Source organism: Tursiops truncatus, chromosome 5 (assembly GCF_011762595.2).
Source record: "Tursiops truncatus isolate mTurTru1 chromosome 5, mTurTru1.mat.Y, whole genome shotgun sequence".
Classification (NCBI taxonomy): Eukaryota; Metazoa; Chordata; class Mammalia; order Artiodactyla; family Delphinidae; genus Tursiops; species Tursiops truncatus.
Window position 1 is genome coordinate 116,037,432 of NC_047038.1, and position 25,955 is coordinate 116,063,386.

A 25,955-nucleotide genomic window follows, 5' to 3' on the forward strand; every position below is an offset into this window, starting at 1 on the left:
TGAAACAGTTTATACAAGAATATTGGAATGCTTTCCAAAATAGATTTAAAATACTAAGAATAAGAAATCAAATAAAACATCAAAAGTATATAAGTGAGATACTAGATTCACTCAAAGAGAAATGAAATTTCCTAGGTAAAACGTGTGATAATACTGATGCTGAAAAATGACTATATAGTCACCTTTGTCTATACATTTAAGCAGAAATAATAGGTATTGTTCAGGACACACGCTGTGAAGAAAGAAATGAATGAGTCAATTGCTAAAACACACATATAACTACTTAAGATAACATGAATATTTAATGAAAATTTAGCATATAACATCTGACTTTTATCCTGCAGACAAACGAGAAAAATTACAATAATTCATTTTACCCAATACATTTTACAAAATCAGACAGAACGATTTTCTAAGCAGTGTTAATAAAAACAGCAATTTAATTTCAAACAAATATATTACCATCCTATTCCTTTATCCTATATATGTGTTTAATTGGCAAACCTACTAGATTACTGAAATCAGTAAAATCCAATCCATGATGCTTCAACTGCTTGGATCGATTTGAAATTCATTTTTGAAATTCATTTTGCTTATGCTGGAAGCCTGATTATCAGTTCCTATTAAAATGCTATGCCCTACTCCTTGCCCCAGTAAGTGTGACTAGTCTTTCACATAAGGCTAAGTGACAGTACGTACACCTGTATAGCCACACACGAGTCATCAAGCACACACATTCCAGCTCCTCAGACAAGGTCACCGAGGGGCAAGCAGCTTTCCTAGCTCTCCTGTTCCTCATAGTGAGCATAGCCACTGGCATAGGTCCTTCCTAAATTCAAATTACTAAACAAATCTGATGACTCAGCATCTGAATCCTTTCCACCTTCATCTTCTTCCTCTTCATCATCCTCTGCTTCGTACTCATCTTCTTCCTCATCATGGTAGCTGGTATCACCATACTTAGCAGATGCAAGGTTCTTCCAATAGGCGTCATACCCAGAAGCTCCATCTCCCTCTTCACCTCCAGTCTGCCTGCCAAATTTCAGGGAGCGTGCTACGAAAGACAGAGATGTATGTGGCCCCTGATTAGCTCCAATTCTCTACATCCTCATTTTCCTCTACAATATATGAAGTCACATGAACCTGATTGGCTGCTTCTTACTCTCAAATGAAGAAGTCAGTCACATTTTCCTTATTTCCTCACTTAACATTTAACTGGAAAGACAGGAGACCTTAGAAACAACCATCAGTTCAATCCTACTTAGAGGCTACATACACATCATATATAAGAAATGATAAAGATGACAGTGTCATTTCATTAATTCTAGACAAAGTAGGAAAATGAATTAAGAATAATAGCATTCTCCGTACATAAGTTAAATAAGGCACGTTAAAAACTAAAATGCTCTTTGTTTGATCAATTAAAAGTGCATTCTCAAATCACAGAACAGGTGATCTCATGTCATTACACTCTTCTCAAGAGAGCTAGTTTATAATTCAGATGTCCTAGAAGACAAAGGCTGTCATTTCTTCTGCCTTAGTAGCAAAACAAAGGTAAGTGTAAAAAATGTCTCACCTCACTGTATAACTCTATCTTTGATTAAACAAAGTATTGTCAGTCATTTAGAATTATGGTTCCATTATGTGTGGTAAAGAGTCAAATTCTCTTTAACAAAATTGTGAGCTTCATTACTGTAAGCATGTTTGTAGTAATTGCATTCCTTCATAGAAAAGTTATATGAAAACTGTAAAACAATTTCCTACAGTAGTGACGTATAACATAATAAGCACCACTGCTCAAATATCACACACATAAGAATAGCTTCAAAATGAATTCCAACTTGCAAGTACTGAAGATTACCACCACTTGAATATGGAGGATTTATTGCTACTCGATTATTTAAAATGAAGCCTCAGCAAAAACAGAAAAATCATTCTTTTTGGTCTTAAATTTCAGTATTCACTATGTCATTAACTGAAGCAAATGCCAAATATCAGAGTGAATGACGGTATATTTCTTAAGTTAAATTGGGAAATTTTACCCACAAATTTTCCAAGGCTATAAAATTCCATTTGCATAAGAGAACACATTCATCTTTTCAAATATGAAGAAAAGGCGAAAACAAAAAGAGAAAGAGAAAAAGAAGAGATAAACCTCGTCTAAGCAAGAAAGCAAAATCACCCCAGTGGTATTTTAACAAGAGCCTTACTTGACATGCTAAGATCCTTAGTTTCCTGAGTTTCATGTCCACATTTAGGGCAGGGAGGCTGTTTTCCTTTTTCTTGTTTAAACACCTTGCTCCTTGTATGATCATCACAGAAACAAGCCTATATAGGAGAAATAAAAATGAGCAAGTTAAATAACTAATTCAAAAAATATATGAAGACATCACTTAGTATTTCAAGGAAATGTAAAGTTAAAGATATACTTTTGCTAGGGCAGAGATTAAGAGTTTTGTTGGGACTGGTCATGCTCCTGATTTCAATTCCTTAAAGGAAAAGGTCTCTGCCAGGACTCTTCTGAACTATGGCCTAAACACAAGTCAGAAAATATATGCAGGGTATGATACGTAGACACGTTTCTTCATAAATATGAGTATTCACAAAGCCTCTGATGACATAATGGTGACCAGCTTATCTACCTGCACAGAGCACACAGTCTAACTGGAGACACAGACAAGTGGAGAGGCAGCTACACACACTACGCATTGCAAGGGAAGTGAAGAGGAGAAGCGCCAAACCAGACCCAGGATTCAGGAAAGGCTGCCTGGGAGACGTGAAGTCTTAACCGAGATCGGCAGGAGAATGGGGGTGCAGCAGGGTAAGCAAAGACGGAAGAGTGATCTAAGGCAGAGGAAACAGCACAGACAGAACGGGAGAAGAGTTGGGGGAGAATTAAGAGATAGGGTTAGGAGTATTAGTAGGAACCAGAGAAATGACTCCGAGAGGCAGTGAATCAGCTGCATCTGTTTAGTGATCTTTGACAAATGGAAATGCTGGAGACAAGGTCTAAGGAAACACAACATTATGGAAATGTTCACTGTACTCAAACTCTACCAAGCAAGTGCATTTTGACATAAGGTGAAATATGCTCCCATCATTTTGGTCAGAATGTTCTCTATAAACATAAGGTATAAAAACACTGAGCTAAGATTCAGGAGACACACGCACTAGTGTCAACTCTAAGACAAGCCAACTAGATGACCTATGAAATGCCTCTAAGCTGTCTCAACTTCATTCACAATCTCTAAAATAAAAGAAGTAAATTACATAATGTTTAAGGACCCTTGTAGATTTATTATAGCTATAAATAATCCAAGAGCTGATGGATGAGTATGGGGATTAAAAACAAAAACGAACACATATAAAAGTATACCTTACAACGGAGACAGGAATGCTGACCAAGCCGATTGCATGAAACACCTGTGAGGGAAAGTACATAATATCCATTTTCAAACTTGGAATGAAAACACTCTTTTCCACAGATTTATATTTGATGTACTATCTTAGATCAATTATCAACGTTTTTTTCTCTGTCTCATAACCTAGAGGATACAAAAAATGAGATGCAATCCCCAGCCAGATGCAAGTAACCCAGCAGTTGCACAGACACAGCATCCTTTTATCCTCCAATCTCCTTCTATTGCTCCAAAACTAGGAGATGGCAAGCTTCATTAATGATATTTAGGAAACTGAAATGGTAAAACATTTTTTCAGTGACATTGGCTGGACTCTTCACTTAAGGATATAACAGTTCAGGACTTCCCTGGTGGTGCAGTGGTTAAGAATCCGCCTGCCAATGCAGGGAACACAGGTTCAAGCGCCGGTCCGGGAAGATCTCACGTGCCATGGAGCAACTAAGCCCGTGAGCCACAACTACTGAGCCCGCGAGCCACAACTACTGAAGCCCGTGCGCCTAGAGCCCACGCTCCACAACAAGAGAAGCCACTGCAATGAGAAGCCCGCACACCGCAACGAAGAGTAGCCCCCGCTCGCCACAACTAGAGAAAGCCCATGTGCAGCAACGAAGACCCAACGCAGCCAAAAAAAAAGGATGTAACTTCAATTTTTAAAAGAATAACTGTCTCCATTAATATATATTCTCTCCTCGTGTTGTAGGCTATTGCCATTTTTTGCAAACTTCTGATATGAGAATAGAATACTTCAGGTGGAAAAGCGTGACTATGAAGAGAAAATAATACTCAAGTGGGCAGGAAAACAGATGGAAAAATCCTAAAATATTTTATCTCTATTTTAGTCAGTAAGCCACATTAATTTTGGTCATTATCTACAATTAATGCAAATGTTAATGCAAATAATGCTCCTAAACGTAAGAGCAAGTATTTTAGAAAAGCCAATTTGTCTGGCACATATTGAATATGCCAAAAAATGAAAAGACAAAAATAATTGAGAGAGGTATAGAAACAAGAAAACAAACTAAGCCTTACCCTGATATAGTCTAAATATAAACTATTAACTTTCAATTTACTTAGAGGTCTTGAAAAAGTAAAGAAAACAAAAGGAAATCTATCTTTATAATCCAAATATTGCAGATGTTTCTAAGTTGGGGATTCTTTTAAGTTTGCCTGGGTCATGGGGAGCTTTTTCAATCTGAACAGGAAAGTATTTTTTTAAAAACTCAATGATGATTTCTCAGTTATGTGTATTATTATTGCTTCTGTCCAACCATCCTGCTTCCTTCCACAGTGACACTGCTATTTCAGATGGATTTATATTACCTGTCCTACATGCTAATAATAAAAGTAAAAATCAACTGAGTACTTATTATATATATATATTAGGAATACATAAGTATACCAAATTACTCCAATAATAACTATATTATTTCAGTCTGTGGAGGAAAAAACCTGAAATCTCAATCATTTCTACTTGAAGGTATGCCCAGAGAGTAATTAGGTTCATTCTTCATTCAGTCAAAAGAGGATATATATCACCAAAATGCTACAAATCCCTTTCAAGTACAGAACCAGAACACAGACTGAAAGTACAAAGTGCCCAACCCAATTTCCCTGTGCACCAGGCACTTCTGATGCAGAATCTTCTCCCACCCCCGCCACCTGCATCTTTGACACATGCCACCATGACACAATCCCAAGAAACTCGTTGTTGTCTATCACACCCTCACCCGTACCGCCGGAAACCCAAACCACTAGGATGGGATGTGGCCTTGCCAGTCTTCTTTCCCTAATTACACCTCAAAAACACACAGGCACTCCACTTCACTGCCCTGTTATTTTTCTCCCCAAGAGATAAAATCTTGAACATATATAAAAAATGCATTTCTCCCAGATTCTAAAAAATATTGTGACATTCCTAGTTTGAGACTGGGGAATGGTTTTCTTTTTAAATCTATTTCTATGTCTTCACAGTATTTTAAAAGAAAGCAGGTTAGAATACATCAAAGCCTGCTGACAGTAAGCCATTTAAATTAGAAGTCCCCGGGCCACTTTCATTATTTTAAAAAATAAGGGCAGAGTACACACATGTGTTTTGTTTTTGTTTTTTCCCCTCAAAACATACTTCCCACTGGTTATACAGGTAAAGAAGTATTTTATAGAATTTCCGTATCTTCCAATTCATAGTTGTACGCTCAAATCCAAAAATGATGAGATATGACCAATTAAGGGAATAGAAACAAACCATCTTTGGGACTTATATGTATGATTAGGACAGTGTTTCAGAGAAAATATTTCAAGTAGTGAATGGCAACTGGCGAAGGCAAAATGGCAAAGAAAAAATAAAGCAATTAAAAAAAGGAAAGAAAGACGATAAATTACAGTAAACCAAGGAAACCTGTGAATCTGCAATGAGAATGACTTTAACATGAGGTATCAAAGGCATGGTAATAAATTTATCTTAAAATCCTTTCAATTATTCAGTGTCTTTATTTTTCCTTTGTCTTTTACTGAATCACTAAAACTTCTTGATGGAAATATAGCCTTATCACTTACAGTTGCCTGTCTTTGGGGTTTAAATGCTACGGAATATACAAGGTTCCCAAGTCCCAAATAAAATAATTCAATTTTTATATTATACATTCTGCAGAAGCCTAGGAACAGCTCAAAAAGGCTAACTACTCTGAGATGTTCCTTTAATCTTTTGAGATTTTCTTTATAAATATCACAAGAATTACATAAGTGTGTGTATGTATGTCTTAGACTGATGACTTATCAACTTTAAATTTATAGATAAGTATAGGGATTGGCATTTCATAGCAGAACAAGAACCAAATTGAAGAAAGTGAATTTGGAATTTGAGTCTTTCCTACAGTGGTATCTACTATTCAATAAGGGCTTTCTAAGTGACAGGTGCCATACTTATGCTTTATATGGGTTCTCACTTCAATTAACTCCTTGAAAAAATTAGCATCTTTCTTTAATACATAACAAAATTCAGGTTTAGAAAGATTTGGTAAGTTGCCCAAAAACATATGGCCAATAAGTAGAATTCGAGTAATGTCTGAATCTAAAACTTGAGCTTCTGAGAATCAACAGAATAGAAATAAAATAAAATGCAATCTATCTCTAAAGATGATACCCTGAAACACTGGTTCTCAAACTAGGATATACATGAGAGCTATGTGTGCAGGTTAAATACAGATGCCTGGCACCTGCCACCCACTTAAAGATAGAATCTCCAGGGATGAGGCCTTGACACCTGTACTTTTAAAAAACCTCCACAGGTGTTTCTGATGCACATTCCTGTCTAAGAGTCACTGGAACCAACTAGCAGGAACAAACTAGGGGTGTACCACTTATCTGGGGACACCTGAAAACAGGGTGGGGGAGGGTATGTTAGTTGTTATAATAACTTGGAAGTGAAAATGACTTTTAGCATTCAGGATCAGCGATGCTGCAAGGCCTGCAATGCCTGATCGATCCCACAAAATGAAGAACTGACCCAACCAAAATGTCACTGGCACACTGTTGGACAAAAATGGACTATATGCATTCTAAGTTTTTTCTACAAACAGAAAATAGATATTGAATTAAATTACAGTCCATAAGAGGCCGCATGAAAAACTAGATTCCTTTTTCATTAAGTTTAACACTTATACTATTAAGAATCTTGGGTATAAAGAACATCCAATATATAAAAACTTACATTTAAATGTTTCCGCTTCTAAAACCTGGCAGCTGGCTTGATGTTCAAACTGATCATCTTCACAAAGAAAGTTATGGCAAAAAGAACAACTGAAAATTCTGCCTCCTATTGGATTAAAGAACAAAACCCACAAATGTAAATATGATAAAGTTTAATTTTAAAAACTTATCTGTAAAACTGCTCAGAAAAGATGGCAAGTTATTTCAGATTTACACTAAAATATCACAGCAGTTTTTGTTCCGGCAAAGGCTACAAAGAAAAGTGACAAATTGAACCATAAAAGAGTGAACTCCCACTGTACCCTGGCTACCCTTATATACTCACAATGCTCAGAGACACTTCCTCCCCTTTTACTCCCCTCCCTACCTGCCTAGGTAAAAATCCTAGTATTGCCTGATGCTGCTGGTGTAAATCCCTTTTCCAACTAAACTGACAACCACAACAGTGCCAGTACTTATGATTGATAGTATCCTAAAACAAAAAATCATAAAAAAAGAGCATCCAGAACGTTTCAAAGTCAGCCTTCACTTCCAGCAAAGCTCGTCATTTGTATGTAACCACTCACCATGGTCCCAGACACCCCGTTCACATTCCACACACTCAGCATCGGTAAGCGGGCAGGCACAGGCGTGTGTACTGAGACACTTCCTACCATGACAAACCCAAGCTTCACAGAAGTCACATATTGCACCCTGCAACCAAAGAACATGAAAAATTAACCTGTGACACAACTGGCTGCAGCCATAGTTTAAGCAGTGGCAACCACCAAAATTATATACATTTAGCCACTTATCAACCTTAAGTGATAACGAGTGGCTTCATTAAAGAAAATGTACTGTTTAAGCCAAAATTAAAGAGTGTTTCCTGAAAATCAAACTACTTCACCAATAGCTATTTACAATATACAAATCTATAAATCAAAAGAAAAAGAAGCAGAAGGGAAACTATACACTTAATGCTAATATTAATCATTAAAATAAGTCAAAGAGCTGACAGTGTTGCCCCCAAACTGAATTTTACAATAAATCAAATGAAGTCTAGAGCCCATAATTTAAGCATTCCTGTCTATAGCAATTCTGGTAACTAAATGAAGTTTTTTCAAATACTAACATTCCTGACTTAAGAAAGTTCCTTCTTATCTGTGTAATTTATAAAATAAATATATAGCTTTTCTAGAATAACAGAGAGAAAATATTAAACTTCTGCCAGCATCTTTTTAAGGCAACTTATGCATTAAATCGTTATTATATCTGTTTGTTAAATAAAACCAAAATAAAATATTTGGAACTAAATGACAGGTAAGGTAAACTGTAAGACTACACACACCTTTAATAACACAATGACATCTACAGAACACTAAGAGCTAGAAAGAATCTTAAGGAAATGGAATTGGATGGCTTTTCATTTACAGGTGAGGAGGGACAGGGGCCTGAGACTAAGTCCAAGTTCTAGAGCTACATTAGAGCTGAGCTGTGATTCAAATCCAGGTCTTCTAACCCTCAAAATTCACTGTTCTACTATTCAAGGCACTGTAACAAAAGTGGAAAAGAGCAAATAGGAAGAATGTTTGGGGACTTGTAAAAATAGATTACCAGTGCAGATAGCAAGTCCTCGAATCTATCTCTTGGATTACTCAGGGTTCTAGCAAGAGAAGAATGACAATTCAACTGGGTAATCCAGGGGAGTTTAAAGAGATAATTCACAAAGAACAGGGAAGGGCTTCGAAAACGTCAGGGATGATGCAGATACTACCCCTAGGGCTGAAGGGCCAAGGGCAGGGAAGGGAGGGAGGTTCTACAACCACAAGAGAGAGCCAGCTGTATGCAGAGGACTACCTGGTCATATGGAGAGGAACTGGTGGCCAATCCATGTCGAAATCAGGACAAGCTGGTAGGGAGTAAGCTGGGAGAATAAACACCCGGATCATAATTTCCTCCTATCATCAGGTCTCCTGCCAAAGTCCTTTTTGGGCGGCTGAACCCAAAAAGAAGCCCTAAGTAAGACACTGATCCAGCCCACCACACAAGTCAGGCTCCCAGGCCAAATCAGGGGGAAGAGTCGGGGAGAGGGAATCTTAATCAGCAAATAGAAGATGGCCAGAAAAATCACTTTTCTAGAATTTAGAGCTAATGATGCATGATTCTACTTTAATGTATTCTTTATATAAGAGATCATTCATACTCATACAACTCAGTGAATTAAAAAAGTAATAATTTGATAAATCTAGACACAAGCAAACTACCAAGGACGATTACAACAGCTTCTGAATAAAGATAACACTGACAATCCTATACTTAAAATAAAGAATTTTCACAAGATGATTATGAATAATTCCAACTCTTCTATAAGATACCCACTCATGAAAAATATAAAGGTCTGCCTCATGATGGAAAATTATGTGTTCTTGGAAAATTATTAATATTCTACTATAAATATTACTTTCCTCATGGACTGACATTTGGACCTAAGAATAAATTCACACAATAGAATATAGTAAAACTGGTCAAGAGGATAACATTGTTTTTGAAAAAGAGAGCAAAATGCCTCACACAATGCAACTGCTTCTATTATTTAAAATAATGAATTTTCTTTGAAACGTCTACATGTAACAAAGAGATAACGACATGTAATGAACTACATGTAACTACATGTAGTAAAGAGCATAATTCTGTGTTAACTACGTACTCTTTTTTGAAATGTAAAGCTTTAAAAAAACAATTAATCCTAGGTTCTTTTGGAACTACGTTGCTTATTTAACCAAAAGACTGAATCTTAGTTTAGCAGCACTTTCAGTATAGTAAATAATATTTTGTGATGTCTAATTAAGATATATTAGAAAGGTATCACTAACAAATGAATGTTGTTTAGGTCAACAATAGATAAGTTTCCCTTCCTTATACATTTCCCAAGAAGAAAGAAGCAAGCAGTCAAAAACAAGTGGGTAATAAGTGAAAATCACACTAAAACAAGCCACAGATAATCCAGATAACTCCAGACTGATTACATTTGGTCAGAATGCCTTCTCCTTATCCTCGGAAACCTACTGGTCTAAAAGATAACTACAAGAAGCTTACCACCATGGCAAGGCCAGTACTGTAGACACCAGCATGTTTGATGACACAGTCAGAAGACTTCATCATGCACTTTGTTTTCCCTAGCAAAGAAACAAATTTTCACTATTAGTCTTGCAAAGTACTACATGCAAATATTCACTAATTCCTCTTTTTATCTAGCCCAAGTTCCTATGGAAATAATTTGAAAATAAAGAGAGACCAGCACTATCTACTGCTTATATAACTGAAAAAAGAAAATGGATATAACTGAGACCTCATTACCTGAGTCAGATCTTTTGAGATTAGGAACTTATATGATAATTCATGTTTGTACTAAAATCAAAATTTGAAGGTGATGCTTTGTAATCTAATAATCACTAAAGCAGTTAAAAATCTTGTGAATTTTCAGGTGAATTCAGGGAGATTTTTAAATGATATGCTTTAAAAGTGAATTTTACACTTTGTAATTCACAATAAACGCAGTCTGATTTGAAGTTACTGCTTCTTTCTTTCCCTAGAACATATCAAACCAAAGCAAATCAAATAATAATTATGCAAATTATCTGGTTCATTTTTTTTTTTATGTTTGACCATAGTTAAAAATTTACAAACTTAGCCCCTGGGTAAACATTCTTCTAAAAGAATTGTCAAGTAGTGCCCAAATGAGCACAAAAATCAGGAATATAATGATAAAGCTAAAAATCACAATACAGCCACAAGAGCTCTTATCTAGCAGCGAATTACCAACCCGAAACACTGTCAGGACATTCACTTATCACATGCTGCGAGAGGATTAATGGTGACATATTAATCACGCATCTCAGACTCCACAAAGCAGAACATGAAAGAAACAGAAGATGCTCAATTTTCCACTTCCTTGATTACCTAAGAAACAAAGCTAGACAACAGGAAATGGGAAGAGAAACAGGAAATGAGGGGCAGCAGCCCCCTGTCCAATACTAAAGACAAGAATCAGTGAGTGGGAAGTGTATCCGTGCACAGCACCACAAACGCTGAAAACAGGGGAAGGGCCTAGCGACAGCTTATCTCAATCTTCTCCACAGTCTATTTTCTCACTCTACATCCATTTGTCTTTTGTAAATAAGGATATAAAAACTGGCAAATGACTGGTCTATCTAGGCCAGTGTTCTCTTTTCCATTAATTACATAACCTCAAAGCCGTCTCTGAAAGCTAGACCTACACTAGAAACATTCAGGGGTGTGGTCCTAAGCCTTCCTAACTTTCTGCAATGTTATCATGCATAAACACAGTTAAATGAGCATATCTCAAACTGTGTTTCACCTGAAACTATTATCCTATAAGCAAAGGGGATACTTGTTCAAATAAAAGTTTGGGGGACAAACCTGGAATAAAGACAATTAATCAGGTTTCTCTACTGGAGGTCTTCAGAACCTTTAACACATACATAGGTAAAAGAACTCTCCCAGGTGGGAATGAGGGAATGAAACACGCAGCGTGTCTCAAATGTATGCTCTGCTTTAAGAAATACCTACTAATATCTCAAGTATTCTGTGGAAGACTATTTGGGAAACATGGATCTTGTTGTTCTATGAACTACTATTTAGTTTTACTCTGAATAATCATTTACTCTGAATAAAAGTTTCCACTTATACTTGGGAACTAGGTAAGTGGCTTAGGAACTCTATTCCACTCACTTGGGAATACATGTGAGGAAATTCAAGAATCATACGCTAAGAACCAAACAGAAAAACAACTGATCACAAAAACTGGCACCAGGTAAATGTGGAATAAAATTATTTTCAACAGCCTAACACACTGCAGGCAGTATCAGCAGAAATCAAAATTTAGGAAAGTAAACAAAGGATATCGACAAGACTAAGACAGTATAAATAAAAATGCAGCATCACCAAATGTTATTAGTCTGAAATCTAATCTTTCCACGTTTAAAACAACACATGGTACCTTTATCTAAACTGTATCTTAATTATTTTCCAGCATTACATCAAAGAGACAACACCAAGGCTTGACAGTTTTTTGATAGGCCAAATAACATTTTATGTAGTCTTATTAATAGTAAGGTATAACATTACTGTAAATGATAATGATGAACCCACAGGTTCAAACTGATTAAATGCCAAACAAATGTTTGATAAAAGAAAAGCATGTGTTTTGATCATATACTTACCACACTGTGCACAAATTGGTAACTTCTGTACAGAATTACAAAAATAGCAAAATGCTCTATTCTTCTGCCGTCTTGTCATGTAAAAGAAAATTTTAAAATTTAGTCAATATCAGATAAAAGGTCAGTCTATATTATTATCTATAGATAGAAAAAGAAATAAATAAAAATTTACCTCTGACACTTGTCACATTCCTGTAAAATATAAAAACATAACATTAATTTGTCTACTGGCTGAAAACTGCAAAGTTACTTGAATTCTAAAGAATACCGTTTTTCATGTTAAAATTTAAGTGACATTTGCCCAAACCCTCCAATTCCACCCATGAGTACAAGCATCTATACATACTTTTAACAACAAAGGTATGCTTTGGGGCATACCACACTAGAGAAAGTGGCTTTTTCACAAAACAGGCTACATACAGTAGTGGTCTGCTTTTTGGATTTTTTTAAGCAATCAGAAAAATAATACAGAATGAACACAAGAAACAGTAGAGAACACAGTATGTTGAAGCTCACAGAAAATCCAGAATTCTAAACATGGTATTAAAAAGCTCTCCACAATCTGGTCTCTAACGACTTTTCAAACCTCCCTGGCCTATTCTCTTTAGATTCAAGTCACTATTTGTCAGCCATTCTCAAAATATGTCTTGTATTTCTTCTTTTCCACGCCTTACTTATTCTAATACTTTTCCCTGAGAAGTCCATCCTCACTTCTTCACCTACTGGAAGTCCTGGTGATGATCCCACCTCCTCTGTGAACTGTACCCCAATTCCATACTCACCTTTATTACCTCAGTCCTAATGAACCTTAATCCCAATTGTACCTTTTCTGCAGCACTTACCAAAGTCTAGCCCTCACTGTATATATTTATGTATGAGTCATTTCTTTGTCCTCCTTCTCTTCTCTAGAAATCACCCTGGCACGGACGAGGGAGTCCCCACTGTCCTATCTGTGCTATGTCATCTCGCTCCCCCTCACCCCCCCACCAACCCAGTACAAATGCTGGTTAATCCTGGGTTGGGCACCCACCCAAGCCCAACCCATCGGAGTTCTTTCCCTCTCTGAGGGCAACAATATGTGATGTGAGACATGGGAGCTATGGACCCAGTGGCTATGAACCCCCCAAAATGGAATAAAACAATCTGAGAAAATGGAACTAAATAAAAGCAAAACACAGAACTACAAGTTGTTTCAGGTTCCAGCTGTCCCTGCATCCCAGCTACATCCATGCCCTTCCCAACTACACAAGTTAGCCCATTACTCATTCAATAAACTATTTCTCCCTGAAGTTACTTAGGTTGGATTTCTGCCATTGATAAACATTAAGTAATACAGAAAACAACTGAGCTATAAGCTTGAGGAAACCAGGACTGTGTCGTTCAGCTACGTATTCCCCTCAGTGCCTAAAATAGTACCTGGCACAGAGTAGGCACACAATACACATATGAGGAATTAAGTCACATTAAGCATTTCATATGTGTTCAATGAAATCAAAAAAGAAAAAAAAAAGAGGAGTGGGAACAGAAAAAGGAGAGAAGCGTGGAAACAGGAAGATACGGGACAACTCAGAGAAATACGGTCAAAGGAAGGGAAGAGGTAAAGATGACTTAGGATGAAAAGGCTCCAATTAATAGGACAAACTGAGGAAGGCATACTAGGTTAGAGAAGCTGGAGAATGTCACACAGTTCCTAGTATGTATTCCTGTTCAATACATATCTATTTGTCACCAATGGTAGCCAAGGTAATATGACAGCTTTCAGAAATAGCAAAATCAAACAAAATTCACCACTACTCAGTGTTAATGAAAACAACAGACATGCCTTTAACATAGATTTTATATAGTTTTTCAATTGATAACCAAAAAAACTTACCATTGAAGCATTGCACGGGTGTTTAGCTAAATCGATAGTGCTTCTTGATGCTCTTAGTTGTTTTTCACGTTCCCGGCGATTCTCTGCCTTCTTCCTCGCACCAGTCTTTTTTTTAGGCATCTCCCCTTCTTTCTACACAAGCAAACAGAGAAGATATAATTGCCTTGTTGCATTTGCTATTTTAAAGAAACTAAGGAATAGCAGAATGAAATCTTCTAATTCTCATTAAACTTTAAACTCAACCCTGCTCTTTTGACGGTTAAGCACATTTTAAGCCTTTATGCATCATTTAGCACACATCATCCCAAATAGATGGCTTTTAAAATAAGGCACTTATTTGTATTACCAAACAGTTCTAAAAAATGTAAACATCAAAAAGATTTATCCTAACAGCCAAAATGGTTTTCTTTCCCACAGAGCAAAAAAAGTTTCTCTGATATTCAATATTCTTTAAAAATTACTCTGTAGCAAGGGAAAAAAAATTATTAGGAATAAATAACAAGAATCATTTAAAAGTATATTATTTACCCAGTTTATATCACTTTTTTAAGCCCTATATTCAGATGACCTGATGCTGCCAAGTCTTCTAGTATGTCTAATTTCTCCCATGTAATACCTAAATAAAACATCTAATAGTCAAGTCAAATGACAACATTAACTACAAAGCCAAACTACCCTCTCCGAAAAGATATTAAAGGCATCTGAGTAGCTTTGACTCCCTGAAAGCTGCCTTTCCCGCTACTTTTACCTGCAGTGAGCATGTAATTCTAACAGGGTTCAAATTTAACAGTATGTGTTTACCACACATATCAAAATAAGGACTTTAAAACTGGTTTTTATCAGGTAGTTGAAAGAACTACCTCATTTAGAAAAACAAGGTCTTCACTAAATAACACATTTTTATTTGGCTTTTCATCCCATCTGAAGACACAAGTTCCCTGAGGGTTCCAGCCCTATCTTTCTTGACAATGTTTGCTTCCCAGCCCTGCCTGAAATAAATTAAGCCTTAACAAATGAATAGATACATGAATGAATGAGTCCATGTGCTTGCTTTGAAATAGAATCTCAAATTTCTTAATATTCTTCAAAATACATGTATTTTTTAAAAAAGTCTTTGCTAAGAGTGGTTCTCAAAAATCAACTGTGGAATTCCCTAAAAGCACAGATTTAGACTTCTAGGCTCTATCCAAGATCTACAAATTCCAAACCTCCAAGCACGGTTTTAAGTTTCACTGGTGACTGACACACAGCCTTCCTGAAGACAAAAATATTCAAAGAAACCAAAGTCGTGTCCATGATACAGGGAGAGAGTTCCATGAAAGCACACCTTGACCCTCACATTTCTCATTACAATACAGCAAAATCATACACCAGCTTGTACCTGGAACAATACTAAGGTCACTCATAAAGTTGTCCTAATTTCCGGGTTTCAACTCTGATGCTGGAATGCCCAATCAAAAAACCGCGCGGTGGTTAGTTGCGACTTAAAAATATGAACAAACCAGACAAGGAGGTTTAGTGGGTGGTTACCTGAAGTAACGTCCAGGTCCACTAGGTCACCCTTCCGGTATTTACAATGACAAAACTTACAGGGTGAAAAGTTGTGTACTGCCCTCGCCAAAGGAGCTAAAAAAATAATCACAGGGTGATCACCGGTTGAATTTTCTGCGTCCCCCGTGGAGAACCCGCTGGGAAAGTTGAGCCTCATTTTTTTCTCCTCTAGTTTGTTTTGTAAACTTAAAGAGTGAATTCTATTTCTCAGCGTTATACGGGTTTAAGCCCTTCTCCAGGAACGCTCCCACTTCTTCAGGACGTGGCCCGTGTCACGAAATGAGAAAACAGGCCCGGGGCCACTGCGGCTTTGGAGGCAAAGCCTGCAGCCGGAGGACCCAGCGGGGTGCAAGGGGAGCCCAGGGGAGAGTCGGCGGAGGTGCCACGCGACTCTGGGAACCAACGGCCGTCCCCGCCTGCGGGGCACCCTCCCTCGCGCGCGCTCCGGGCCGACCTCGCTCACCCTCGCGGGGAGGCCGGGCTCACTCCAGGGGCCGAGGGGCAGGGAATGGCGTGAGGTCCACCCGCGGCGGCTGCAGATCCAATTCGAGGACCACGATTCCGGGGGAAAAAATGCTACTAAGCCCCGAGGAAGGCGGACAGAGCTGCTTCCAGGCACTAGGAGCCGGACCGGATGTCCTCTGACGTCAGCTCGTCGACAGGGGAAGGCCCGCCCACTTCTCTTCGCTCCTCCCCGTCCCTCCCCCTTCCGCGGGGGGCGGGTCTCCCAATCCTGGGCGGAGGACATGACTGAGAAGAGGAAAAATGGGGGAACAGAAGGAGGGAAAGGGTGGAAATTTTATTACCTCAATTTTGTGTTTTCAGAAAAGGAGAAATCTAAGCGAAGAGAAAAATCTAAAAAGAAAAAGGAAATGAACTTACCACCTGGTAGTGGATCAGTTGACTCAAACAGAAAATTCTTGCCTAATTCTTCTGGAAACTTTCTGCTACCCGCATATTTTGTGCCTTCACATCCCACTTTTCGTGTTTGCTCCACAAGTTGTCCCTTTAGTTGTCCAGTGAAGTTCTGTGCTACCCTCCTTTGTCTATTTCCACTGGCCTTCTGGAATTCCATTCTTTTGTGAACAAATTCTTCCACATTCTGAGCCTCTAGTGTGTTTGCTGCCTGTCCTTAGCTGAAACGTAACATCACCCCCACCCCCTTGCAGAGTCCGTTTGCTTTAAACTTGAAAGTGAAGGTTGCGCATTTTCCCACACTTCCTTCATGTCTTGGTTAGGGGGGTGGGGTGTGTCCCCTGCTTCCCAGTGCCTCACTCACATAATTCATCCTCGTTTTTATGTAGCAGTGCCACTTTTTATCCTTCCTTGTTGCTATGTTTTACCCTCGCCTCACGGATGGAAGACTCTGGAACCTGACTTCCAACTTGTGCCACCACCCAGAATCACATTAATATCTAAATGGAAGATCCATCCTCTTGGGTTCTGGATTTCTTCATCTCCAGTAGCCATCACCTCTGCTCCAAGACAGGCACCCACTCTCATGACTGTACCCGAGGCCTTGTCATCAGGTGGAACTACTCCACCACTAAAATCCAAATTTCAAACATCTAACCAACCAACTTCCTAATTACCAACTCTCTCAGCTGTCCCTAACGAAGACTTCGAATCTAATGATCCTTCTCTTTTCTCCCTATCAATCATCCCCCTGCTTTCTTCCCTTCGTTTCTTCCCCAGGTAATAAAACACAATTCATCACTTCAGTCACAATTTTCCATGTTTTTGTCCTGAGCAAACCAACTGGAACATTCCCAATTCTGTTAATTCAACAGCTTGCCTTTTCTTTCCTACTCTGGACATCTGAGTGTCATTAAGGAGAAAAAAAGTTACACAATCATGATTCTACTCTAAATGCAAAGTCACTGACCTCCACAGGTCTTTCAAAATTGCCCTGCAAGCCTCCTATATTTTCCTAATCAAGCCCATCATTCTCATTTTCCATGAGGGCTTTATCACATCTTCTCCCCTTTCGTCAAACTTCTACCACTTCCTCCATCAATTTTAGCAGATATTATTGCCTCCTTTCTCACAGAGAAAATAGAGTAGTATCAGTAACAGCTAAACAATATCATTGTGTGCTCCTGGCATTCTAATTACATGTGTAGTGTTAACTCGTAATTTTACACATGATGAAACTTGGTCAGAGAGACTGTGCAACTTATTTCAATATCACCCAGATGGTTTCGCTTGCAATGTCGTCTATTGTAGCAGTCTTAAAATTTTTAGTCTCAAGACCCCTTAAAACCTCTTAAAAACTGAGAACCCTAGCAAGCTTTTGTTTATGTGGGTTATATTCAATTGATATTTACCATATAAAAAATTAAAACAGATAAATTTTAATGTTTATTTATTACAAATTATCTTGATAAATCTATCACATGTTAACATAAATAGCATATTTCTATGAAAAATAACTATATTTTCCAAAACAAAAAACATAGAAGAGTGGTAATGATTTACAGTTTTATAAATCTCTTTAATGTAAAGCTTAATAGAAGGCAGGTGAATTCCTGTATCTGCCATTCCATTGAGAAATGTTTTTTGTTTTTGTTTTTTTTTGCGGTATGTGGGCCTCTCACCGTTGTGGCCTCTCCTGTTGCGGAGCACAGGCTCCGGACTCGCAGGCTCAGCGGCCATGGCTCACGGGCCCAGCCGCTCCGTGGCATGTGGGATCTTCCCAGACCGGGGCACGAACCCGTGTCCCCTGCATCGGCAGGCGGACTCTCAACTACTGCGCCACCAGGGAAGCCCTTGAGAAATGTTTTGATGTTTCCATTTTCCCTACAAATAGTTAGCCAAGGAAATGGCACAGAACCCTCTGGGGAAGAACTGGGGGGATTATTACAATGTACATCTTTTATGATATTTCAGGGCCTTCTTCCTATGGATCTGGCCTTTTCCCTATTTATGGTTTCCAGATCCAAAAACTGGCTCAGACTTTAAAACTGGGCAAAGAACTGTGACTCATTATTAGAGTATTGCTCTCTGGCTCCTAGTCATACACTCCCTTGATTTCTTTTGTTTGTACAAACTGAGCCATATCCTTGATCGCTACCCATCCCATTTTGTTCCCAGAGTCACCATATTCTGTTATCCATCTCCCTAATTTTCTGAGGATCAGACCCCTCTCCCTCACTACCACTCTGTTCTTGTCACTCATTACAGTATGGGCCAGGTTGCCTTGTAACTTAAGGCAAGTTATTAACCCAGTGACAGGAGGGAAGCTGTGGGCAGATCCTGAGGGGAGCACAGGTTATACCACAAAGAGGAAGCCTCTGCATGGTTTTCAAGCCAGGGGAGCACAGGCCATTAATGGGGAAAATTGGACCGTGTTCAGACTCAGAGGGTTCAGGGGAATCCAGGGATTCAAGATTTTCAGGTATCGCAACCCAGCCCATTGCATCAGGGTTTCTTTCCAATCCAGCACTGTGACCGTGGCATGGCCGACCTAGCCGGATTGTGTGGTTGTTGATCTTCTTTGGAGCTCTGGCTCACTTACGATTAAGTGCTGGGCCTGTTCCTCAGCTCTTTCTGCCCTCCCACTGCAGGAGATAAAAGCTTCTTTATCTGCTACCAAAGAGGCCTGAATTTTACTCTTAAATTTTTAATAACTTTTCATCATTCTCAGCCCTTTGCTTTTTCCAAAGAATCAACTTTGCTTAACAAAACTAGTTCCCCTGACCTTAAGATTGCTATTTCCCTCGTATTTCTTTCTTTTTTCCCCTCATATATCTTAAATGCCTGATACACTGCACCCACTAGTGTGTTACCTTCCATTAGAATACATTCCAGTTCACTACTGATAAAAGGTTAACTATTGCACTGTTACCTTGTGCCAAGGTCCATCTGTCCCTCATCTATCACCAATAAGGAAGTCTGTATTGACAGTGGCCAATGATTCAAGTCAAAAACCCCATATTAGCTCCTGTTTCCTTGGCTCAACCCTGACATCAACCATCTTGGGTTGCCTTCTCTGGAAGCGTACCCTGAGTCAAAGATGAGTATAGGGAGTTTGATAGGAAATGCTTTGGGAATACCATCTGAGGAAGGGATGGTAGTAGCCATATTGGGCAGAGGGAAGAGTTGGCCTGCAATATAGTCTCACTGAAGGCCTTGACTTTGAACCTGGCATGTCCCTTCGGAGTTGAGGCAAGTGGGCCCAGCCTTTATATACCTGTGACATCAGTCACTGGATGTGGGCTGACAAGGGAAGCGGCTGTGACCTGGGACCAGATTACTCCTTAAGAGGACTGACAGCTGCATTTTGTCAGCTTGCTGCAGTCCCAGCAGCTCAGGGAACAAGTCCTTCACTTCTGAAGAGGAATCTGGGTAGTACCTCCCAGTATTCACTACGAAGAGTGATGGCCAAATCAAGAAATATTCAAAGACAAAGAATCTTTATCATTCATAGACCCTCACTGAAAGAATTCCAGAGAGTGTGCTTCCCGAAGATGAAAACAGAATTCAGAAGGAAGGGGGGGGGGCGGGAATGCAAAAAACAATAGTGTATAATCAATTCATTGGACATATAGGGCAAATCTTAAAACGTTATCCATACAAAACGACAAAACTATAATAAACAAATTGGATACAAAAACTAGGCAGAACTGAAATATTCTCTAAATTCAAATGCAATTCAAATCAAATCCTGAGAGGGGCTTAAAGTGGAATTTTACTAGGTAGTCCTAAAATTCATATGGATAAGTAAACCAGGAATATCCCAGACCATTTTAAACACCAGCAGAAGAGAATACCTTTATTTATTATAAAGTTCCAGTAATTAAAACAGATGTCAACAAATAGACAAATGTGACTGAATAAAAAGCCTAAAGACTCACATACATTTTGCAACTTGGTAAATGGAATCGTCTGCGTTAACATCCGTGAGAAGAGAGGTATCGTTCAGTAAATGATGTGGAGAGTATTGGTGATCCATGTGGAGGAAAATAAAATTAGATCCCTCTCTGTTTAACAGCATACATAAAAATACATTCCAGATGGATTAAAGATCTAAATATACAAAGCAAAACTATAAAACTATTGTAAGAAAATATATGAGAATGTCTTTTTGATCTCACGGTACAAGTGATTTCTTAAATAAGTCACAAAAAGCAAAAAATTACAGAAAATAAATAATGCATGTTACTGATTAATAGATTTAATTTAATAAATTTAATTAAATAATGTATGTAACTGAATCAAAACTTTAAACTTCAGCATGAATAAAGACACCACAAGCAAAGTGAAAAGGCAAACTAAAAATTAGGGGATTATGGGTGGGAGGGAGGGAGACGCAACAGGGAAGACATATGGGAACATATGTTTATGTATGACTGATTCACTTTGTTATAAAGCAGAAACTAACACACCATTGTAAAGCAATTATACCCCAATAAAGATGTTAAAAAAAATAAAATAAAATAAAATATTAAAAAAAAAAAACAAAAACAAAAACAAAAAAAAAAAATTAGGGGATTGAATTTGACATGTATATAACTGACAAAAAATTCATATAGAGATTCAGTTATCAATTGATCAGAATTATCAAAAGAATCACCATTCATTGAGAAAACCACAAACAACCAAAAAGAATTACAGGCAAAAGATATAAACAGAAAATTTTATAGAAGAGGAAATCTAAATAGCATTAAAATATCCCAATCAATATTACAATGGAGTACTATTTTGCACCCAGCAGATTGGCCAAAATTTCAAAGTCTGGCAATTCAAAAAATTGAGAAAGGGTGGAGAAACATATTTTAAGCAATTCTGGTAGGAGCATAAATTGTTAAACCTGTAGCACGGTTTTGTTTTTTGTTTTTAGAAATGACAGCTGTACTTTTTGTTAAAGACCCAATTTTATTTTTTATTTATTTATTTTTGGCCGTGTGGCCTGTGGGCTCTTAGTTCCCCAGCCAGGGATCAAACCTGTGCTTCCTGCATTGGAAGCGTGGAATCTTAACCACTGGACCACAGGGAAGTCCCCTGTAGCACTGTTTTTAATAGCAAACGTTTTTAAACAACCTATCTTAGTTAGGGAAAGGTATAAATTATAGGCAATCTATATAGCAATTAAAATTCATGAACTTCATCTATAAGCATCAACGTGGGTTACCCCAAAACATTATGCTAAAGAAAAAATCAAATTGAAATACTATTTATGTAAAATTTGTAATGCAAAAGACCAATTGTATACATAATTTATGGATACACATATATGTAGTAAAAGTACCAAAACATCCGTAGAAATGATATTAACTTCAGTTTTTTTATTATCTCCAGTGAGGGAAAGGAAACATATCGATGATGTGAGAGGTATTAACTATACTTTTGGCTGTCAGAAGGTAAGCCAGGATGAAGTGAGAGAGTGGCATGGACATATATACACTACCCAATGTAAAATAGATAGCTAGTGGGAAGCAGCCGCATAGCACCGGGAGATCAGCTCAGTGCTTTGTGATCACCTAGAGGGGTGGGGTAGGGAGGGTGGGAGGGAGTCACAAGAGGGAGGGGATATGGGGATATATATATATGTATAGCTAATTCAGTTTGTTATACAGCAGAAACTAACACACCATTGTAAAGCAATTATACTCCAATAAAGATGTTAAAAAAAAAAAAACTCCTCAGCTCAATTTATGTTTAATTATACCTGCAAAGTCCCTTATGCCAGGTCACATAACATATTCATAGGTTCCCAGGATTACAGCATGGTCACCTCTGTGGGGGCAGGGGGAGGGGGAAGATTTTGTTTATCACACCCTCTAAACATGTGAGTGTTACTTCTTATATCTTCTTCATCTGACACCCTCACTTGAATCCTTATGATCTGCCTTGACTGTGGGAATCTTCTTTAACCTGGTATTCTGGTTTTCAGACATTCCTTTAAGTAGGAATAAGAGAGGGAGAGATGGAAAGACACTGCCAATGCTTGATTTTTGGAGCGCAATGATAACTCAGGGTGACGAGAGAGAGACCAAGTGTTCCAGGAGTGACCATGCATGGACCTGGAAACACAGTGCGTCATCTTATAAAGGTATCGCCTTAATGATTTCATTTTTAAAAATCAAGATGCAAGACCCACTTCTTCCCTTCTCCACAATTGCACATAATTATTATTTTTAATTGAGCAACTTCCCTTCCAACAGACACACACACACACACACACACACACACACACACACGCAACCAAAATTGGGAAACATAGTAACTTCTTAGAATCAATTTTTGCTCAAAGCCTGATCTGAGGTGGTTGGGGAATTTGGAATTGTTCCTTGGGACCTAGAAATTAAGAGGCTACTCTGTGGGATTTGAAGACATCATCAATTCTCTTATCAACAAAATATGTGTCTTTTATAGTGAAATGAGATATGTTCCCAGCTATTTGGCTCCCAAGAAGAAATGTTTCTCCTTATAATGGATACTCCTTCACACACAAATCCTGAAACATATTCATGTTTTGAACTGGAACAAAAATATTCATTAGAAGAATGATATCATTTTGTCCTGTCTCTATAAACCCATCATCTATCTCAATAACAGAAACTATTTTTCCTCTCTAATTTTGTCCTCCCAGACCCAATTCTCATTCTTTTTGTTTCCTTTATTGCCTATGAAGCATAGCGCAGAAAGGAAAAAATGAAATATGAAGACATAAATAATAGCTTAAAAGAATCTTCTATTTTATCATCTCAGGTCCTTTGGTTTCTGAGCATTCTAGAAAACAATGGGATATGAAGAACATTTTACAAGCATCGTATGTGAATAGCCTGTATCCATTTACCAGCCGCTTAGGGTGTGACAGGAGATACAGAAATTCAAAATGATTTCTTAATATTTAAGGTTTATACTCTAAAATAAATGCAGCGAATTTCAATGCCACTTATTGGTTTAAAAAAATGCATCAAATCTAGCCTCCTGTTAACATTCTAGTCTTATATCAAATGACCTTAAAAAGCATGTCAATATTTATTTGATGTAGGATAATTTTAAGAATGTTTATCCTAACTGGGTTAACTATGTTCAGAAAAGGCCTCAAGGCATTCATTTATAGGAATGTATCAGATGGCCTTGTCAAAATTCTACACTTAAAAATACCCCTGGGTTTCACTTATATGAAAAAAGTCCTTTAAAATGAATAAGTAGTCTGAGCTTGTGGTCACGCTGAGATTAGAACATTCATATCTCTCACCCTAAAAACATTGATTAATATTCTACCAAAGACCGAGGACCAACTCAGCAAATGTAAAATGTGCAAAAGAGCATAATCATAATCTTTATATTTATATTATAACTTATAGGTTATTGAGAATTTTACCCTAATTATCTTATTTGGAGAAGACGTGTATCAGGGTTGTCCCTGTGAGTCCCCAGAGCTCTTGCCAATTCTGCCACTGACATTAACCTCAGTTTTTCTCCTTTAAAATCTCTCTCCACCCTCAGGGGAATATCAATTTAAATGGCACATGTTCATAGAACAGGGAGAAGGAGATGAGATGAAGAATATATGTACTTATTGTGTCTACTAGATATTCAGTACTAGAGATGCAAAGATGACTAGATAAGGAATTTTATCTTTGTCTGAAAACACTGGGAAGTCAATGAAAGCACTTTAAACCAGGTGAGTGGATCATCGTAACTACTTTTTGCAATGATCTTTCTGGGGGCAGCAGGAAGTATGCCTCCCTTTCAATCCTCACATCCAGTAGATCGTAAGTTATCAGTAATAGCTCCTACGTGCCTCCTCGCTTTTCCATTCTCATCACCCCTGCATAAGGTCACTTCTTTCATCTATTCTCACATGGAAAATACTGGAGAACCTGATTCTAACCACATCCGCCTGCATCCCTCCTTTAGCTGCAGAAAGACTGATGCTTCCAAACTGCAGCCTGCTCATGTCGCTTCTCGATCTGAAATGGACCTCAGATCTCATAAAGTCCAAATTCCTTCACAAACCAGGACGCTTCATGGCCTGAAGCCACTGGTCTTGGTCCACAATGAACTGCTTCCAGTTCCTGAACATTTTACACAGCATCACCTTGGCCTGGAGATCTTTTCTCCCCACTCTCCTCTGCCCTCCTGCTGAGCCTTACTCATCCTTCCAAAATTCTTAAGAGAAATGTTACCCCTCTGAGGAGATCTAGAGAAAATCTATATTTTTCTTCACTGTGCTCAGGAGAGCATACTTCTGTTACTCTCATAATTAGAGGCCGAGGAGGCCTGAGCTGACTCGCGGTGGTGCTGGTGCCACTGGTGGTTTCAGTGGTGGTGGTGGATTGACCACCACCAAAGGAAAGGAGCACCTTTCCTTTGCAATGACCCTTTTCTCTCTCTACCTCAGAACCCAAGCAGCCCTCTTGGAAAAATCAAAAACAAAACGCAACAAAATCTCCCTTGAAGGTGCTCCCAAGCTGATTTGCAAAGATACAAAAACAAGTCCCTGAAAGTTTCAGGAGGGGTGAAAACAACCTTTTCAGACCTGGTGCCTTTAGGTCTCTAGTAAAATAAATAGAAGTGATCCTTGCCTATACAAAGACTGTAGTGGGATGAAATGGTGACTAGGACATAATTAGTTCTCAGTCAATCACACAGAATGATCAGAGGCCACACTTTTCATTATAATCACATATTTTTGTACTATGATCCTTTATATATATATATGTATATTTATATATATCTACTGTAGATGTGTATATTTACTGCTGAAGATAGATCCAACTGCGTCGTCATATAATCAAAACGTATATTATGAAACAAAACTGGAAATAAATCTTTTGGCAGTTCCAAAGCAACCATGAATTTTATTTTTAAATGCATGCCAAACAGCATACTTTTGTTTTAAGGATTTATTGCCACTGCTTTCTCCACATCCAGCGTTCCATTTTATGGACTAGTCTGCAGTTGAAGAGTAAAATATTATTGCTTGTTAATTTGGCAGTGGTCTGATCCCTAAAGACTCCTGAAATTATTTCATTGTCGCTATATACTTAGTAACTTCCAGTCTTCTTCTCTTAAGACAAATGCTAATGATAAAACATTTGACTACAGACATTAAAACTTAACATGTTATGAAGTAATGAGAATAATTTTCTTGTGCAATTCACAAACTGGCTTTGAAAGCATTTTTATAAAAGATTTCAGAAATCTTTTAAATATTTGCAGAATGCT

The 25,955-nt window shown here is 38.0% G+C and overlaps 1 protein-coding gene across 4 annotated transcripts; it reads right to left on the reverse strand.

Moving 5' to 3' along the window:
- Nucleotides 1–283: 283 nt before the first annotated feature.
- On the reverse strand, nucleotides 284–16,411 carry ZNF330 (zinc finger protein 330). Of its 4 annotated transcripts, XM_019926510.3 has the most exons (11): nucleotides 16,234–16,411; nucleotides 15,750–15,845; nucleotides 14,220–14,351; nucleotides 12,519–12,538; nucleotides 12,347–12,417; nucleotides 10,200–10,279; nucleotides 7,691–7,817; nucleotides 7,126–7,230; nucleotides 3,377–3,423; nucleotides 2,211–2,328; nucleotides 284–1,054 (listed from the first exon to the last, which is right to left on the reverse strand). In XM_019926510.3, the coding sequence occupies exons 3-11, from the start codon at nucleotides 14,337–14,339 to the stop codon at nucleotides 780–782; spliced, it is 963 nt and encodes a 320-aa protein (XP_019782069.1). In that variant the 5' UTR covers nucleotides 14,340–14,351; nucleotides 15,750–15,845; nucleotides 16,234–16,411; the 3' UTR covers nucleotides 284–779. The 4 variants fall into 4 exon arrangements, with proteins under 4 accessions (XP_019782069.1, XP_033713234.1, XP_004312679.1 ...); XM_033857343.2 differs by lacking the exon at nucleotides 15,750–15,845 and having other exon boundaries at nucleotides 16,225–16,411; XM_004312631.4 differs by lacking the exon at nucleotides 15,750–15,845 and having other exon boundaries at nucleotides 16,234–16,410.
- Between the last annotated feature and the right edge of the window lie 9,544 nt (nucleotides 16,412–25,955).

Excerpts from the sequence above, each read along its gene's own strand:
- ZNF330 (XM_019926510.3), bottom strand. The coding sequence starts at position 14,339 with ATGCCTAAAAAAAAGACTGGTGCGAGGAAGAAGGCAGAGAATCGCCGG. Across the intron at positions 12,539-14,219 it reads ACCCGTGCAATGCTTCAATG|GAATGTGACAAGTGTCAGAG; the intron begins GTAAGTTTTTTT and ends TATATTTTACAG. Across the intron at positions 12,418-12,518 it reads GAATGTGACAAGTGTCAGAG|ACGGCAGAAGAATAGAGCAT; the intron begins GTAAATTTTTAT and ends TTACATGACAAG.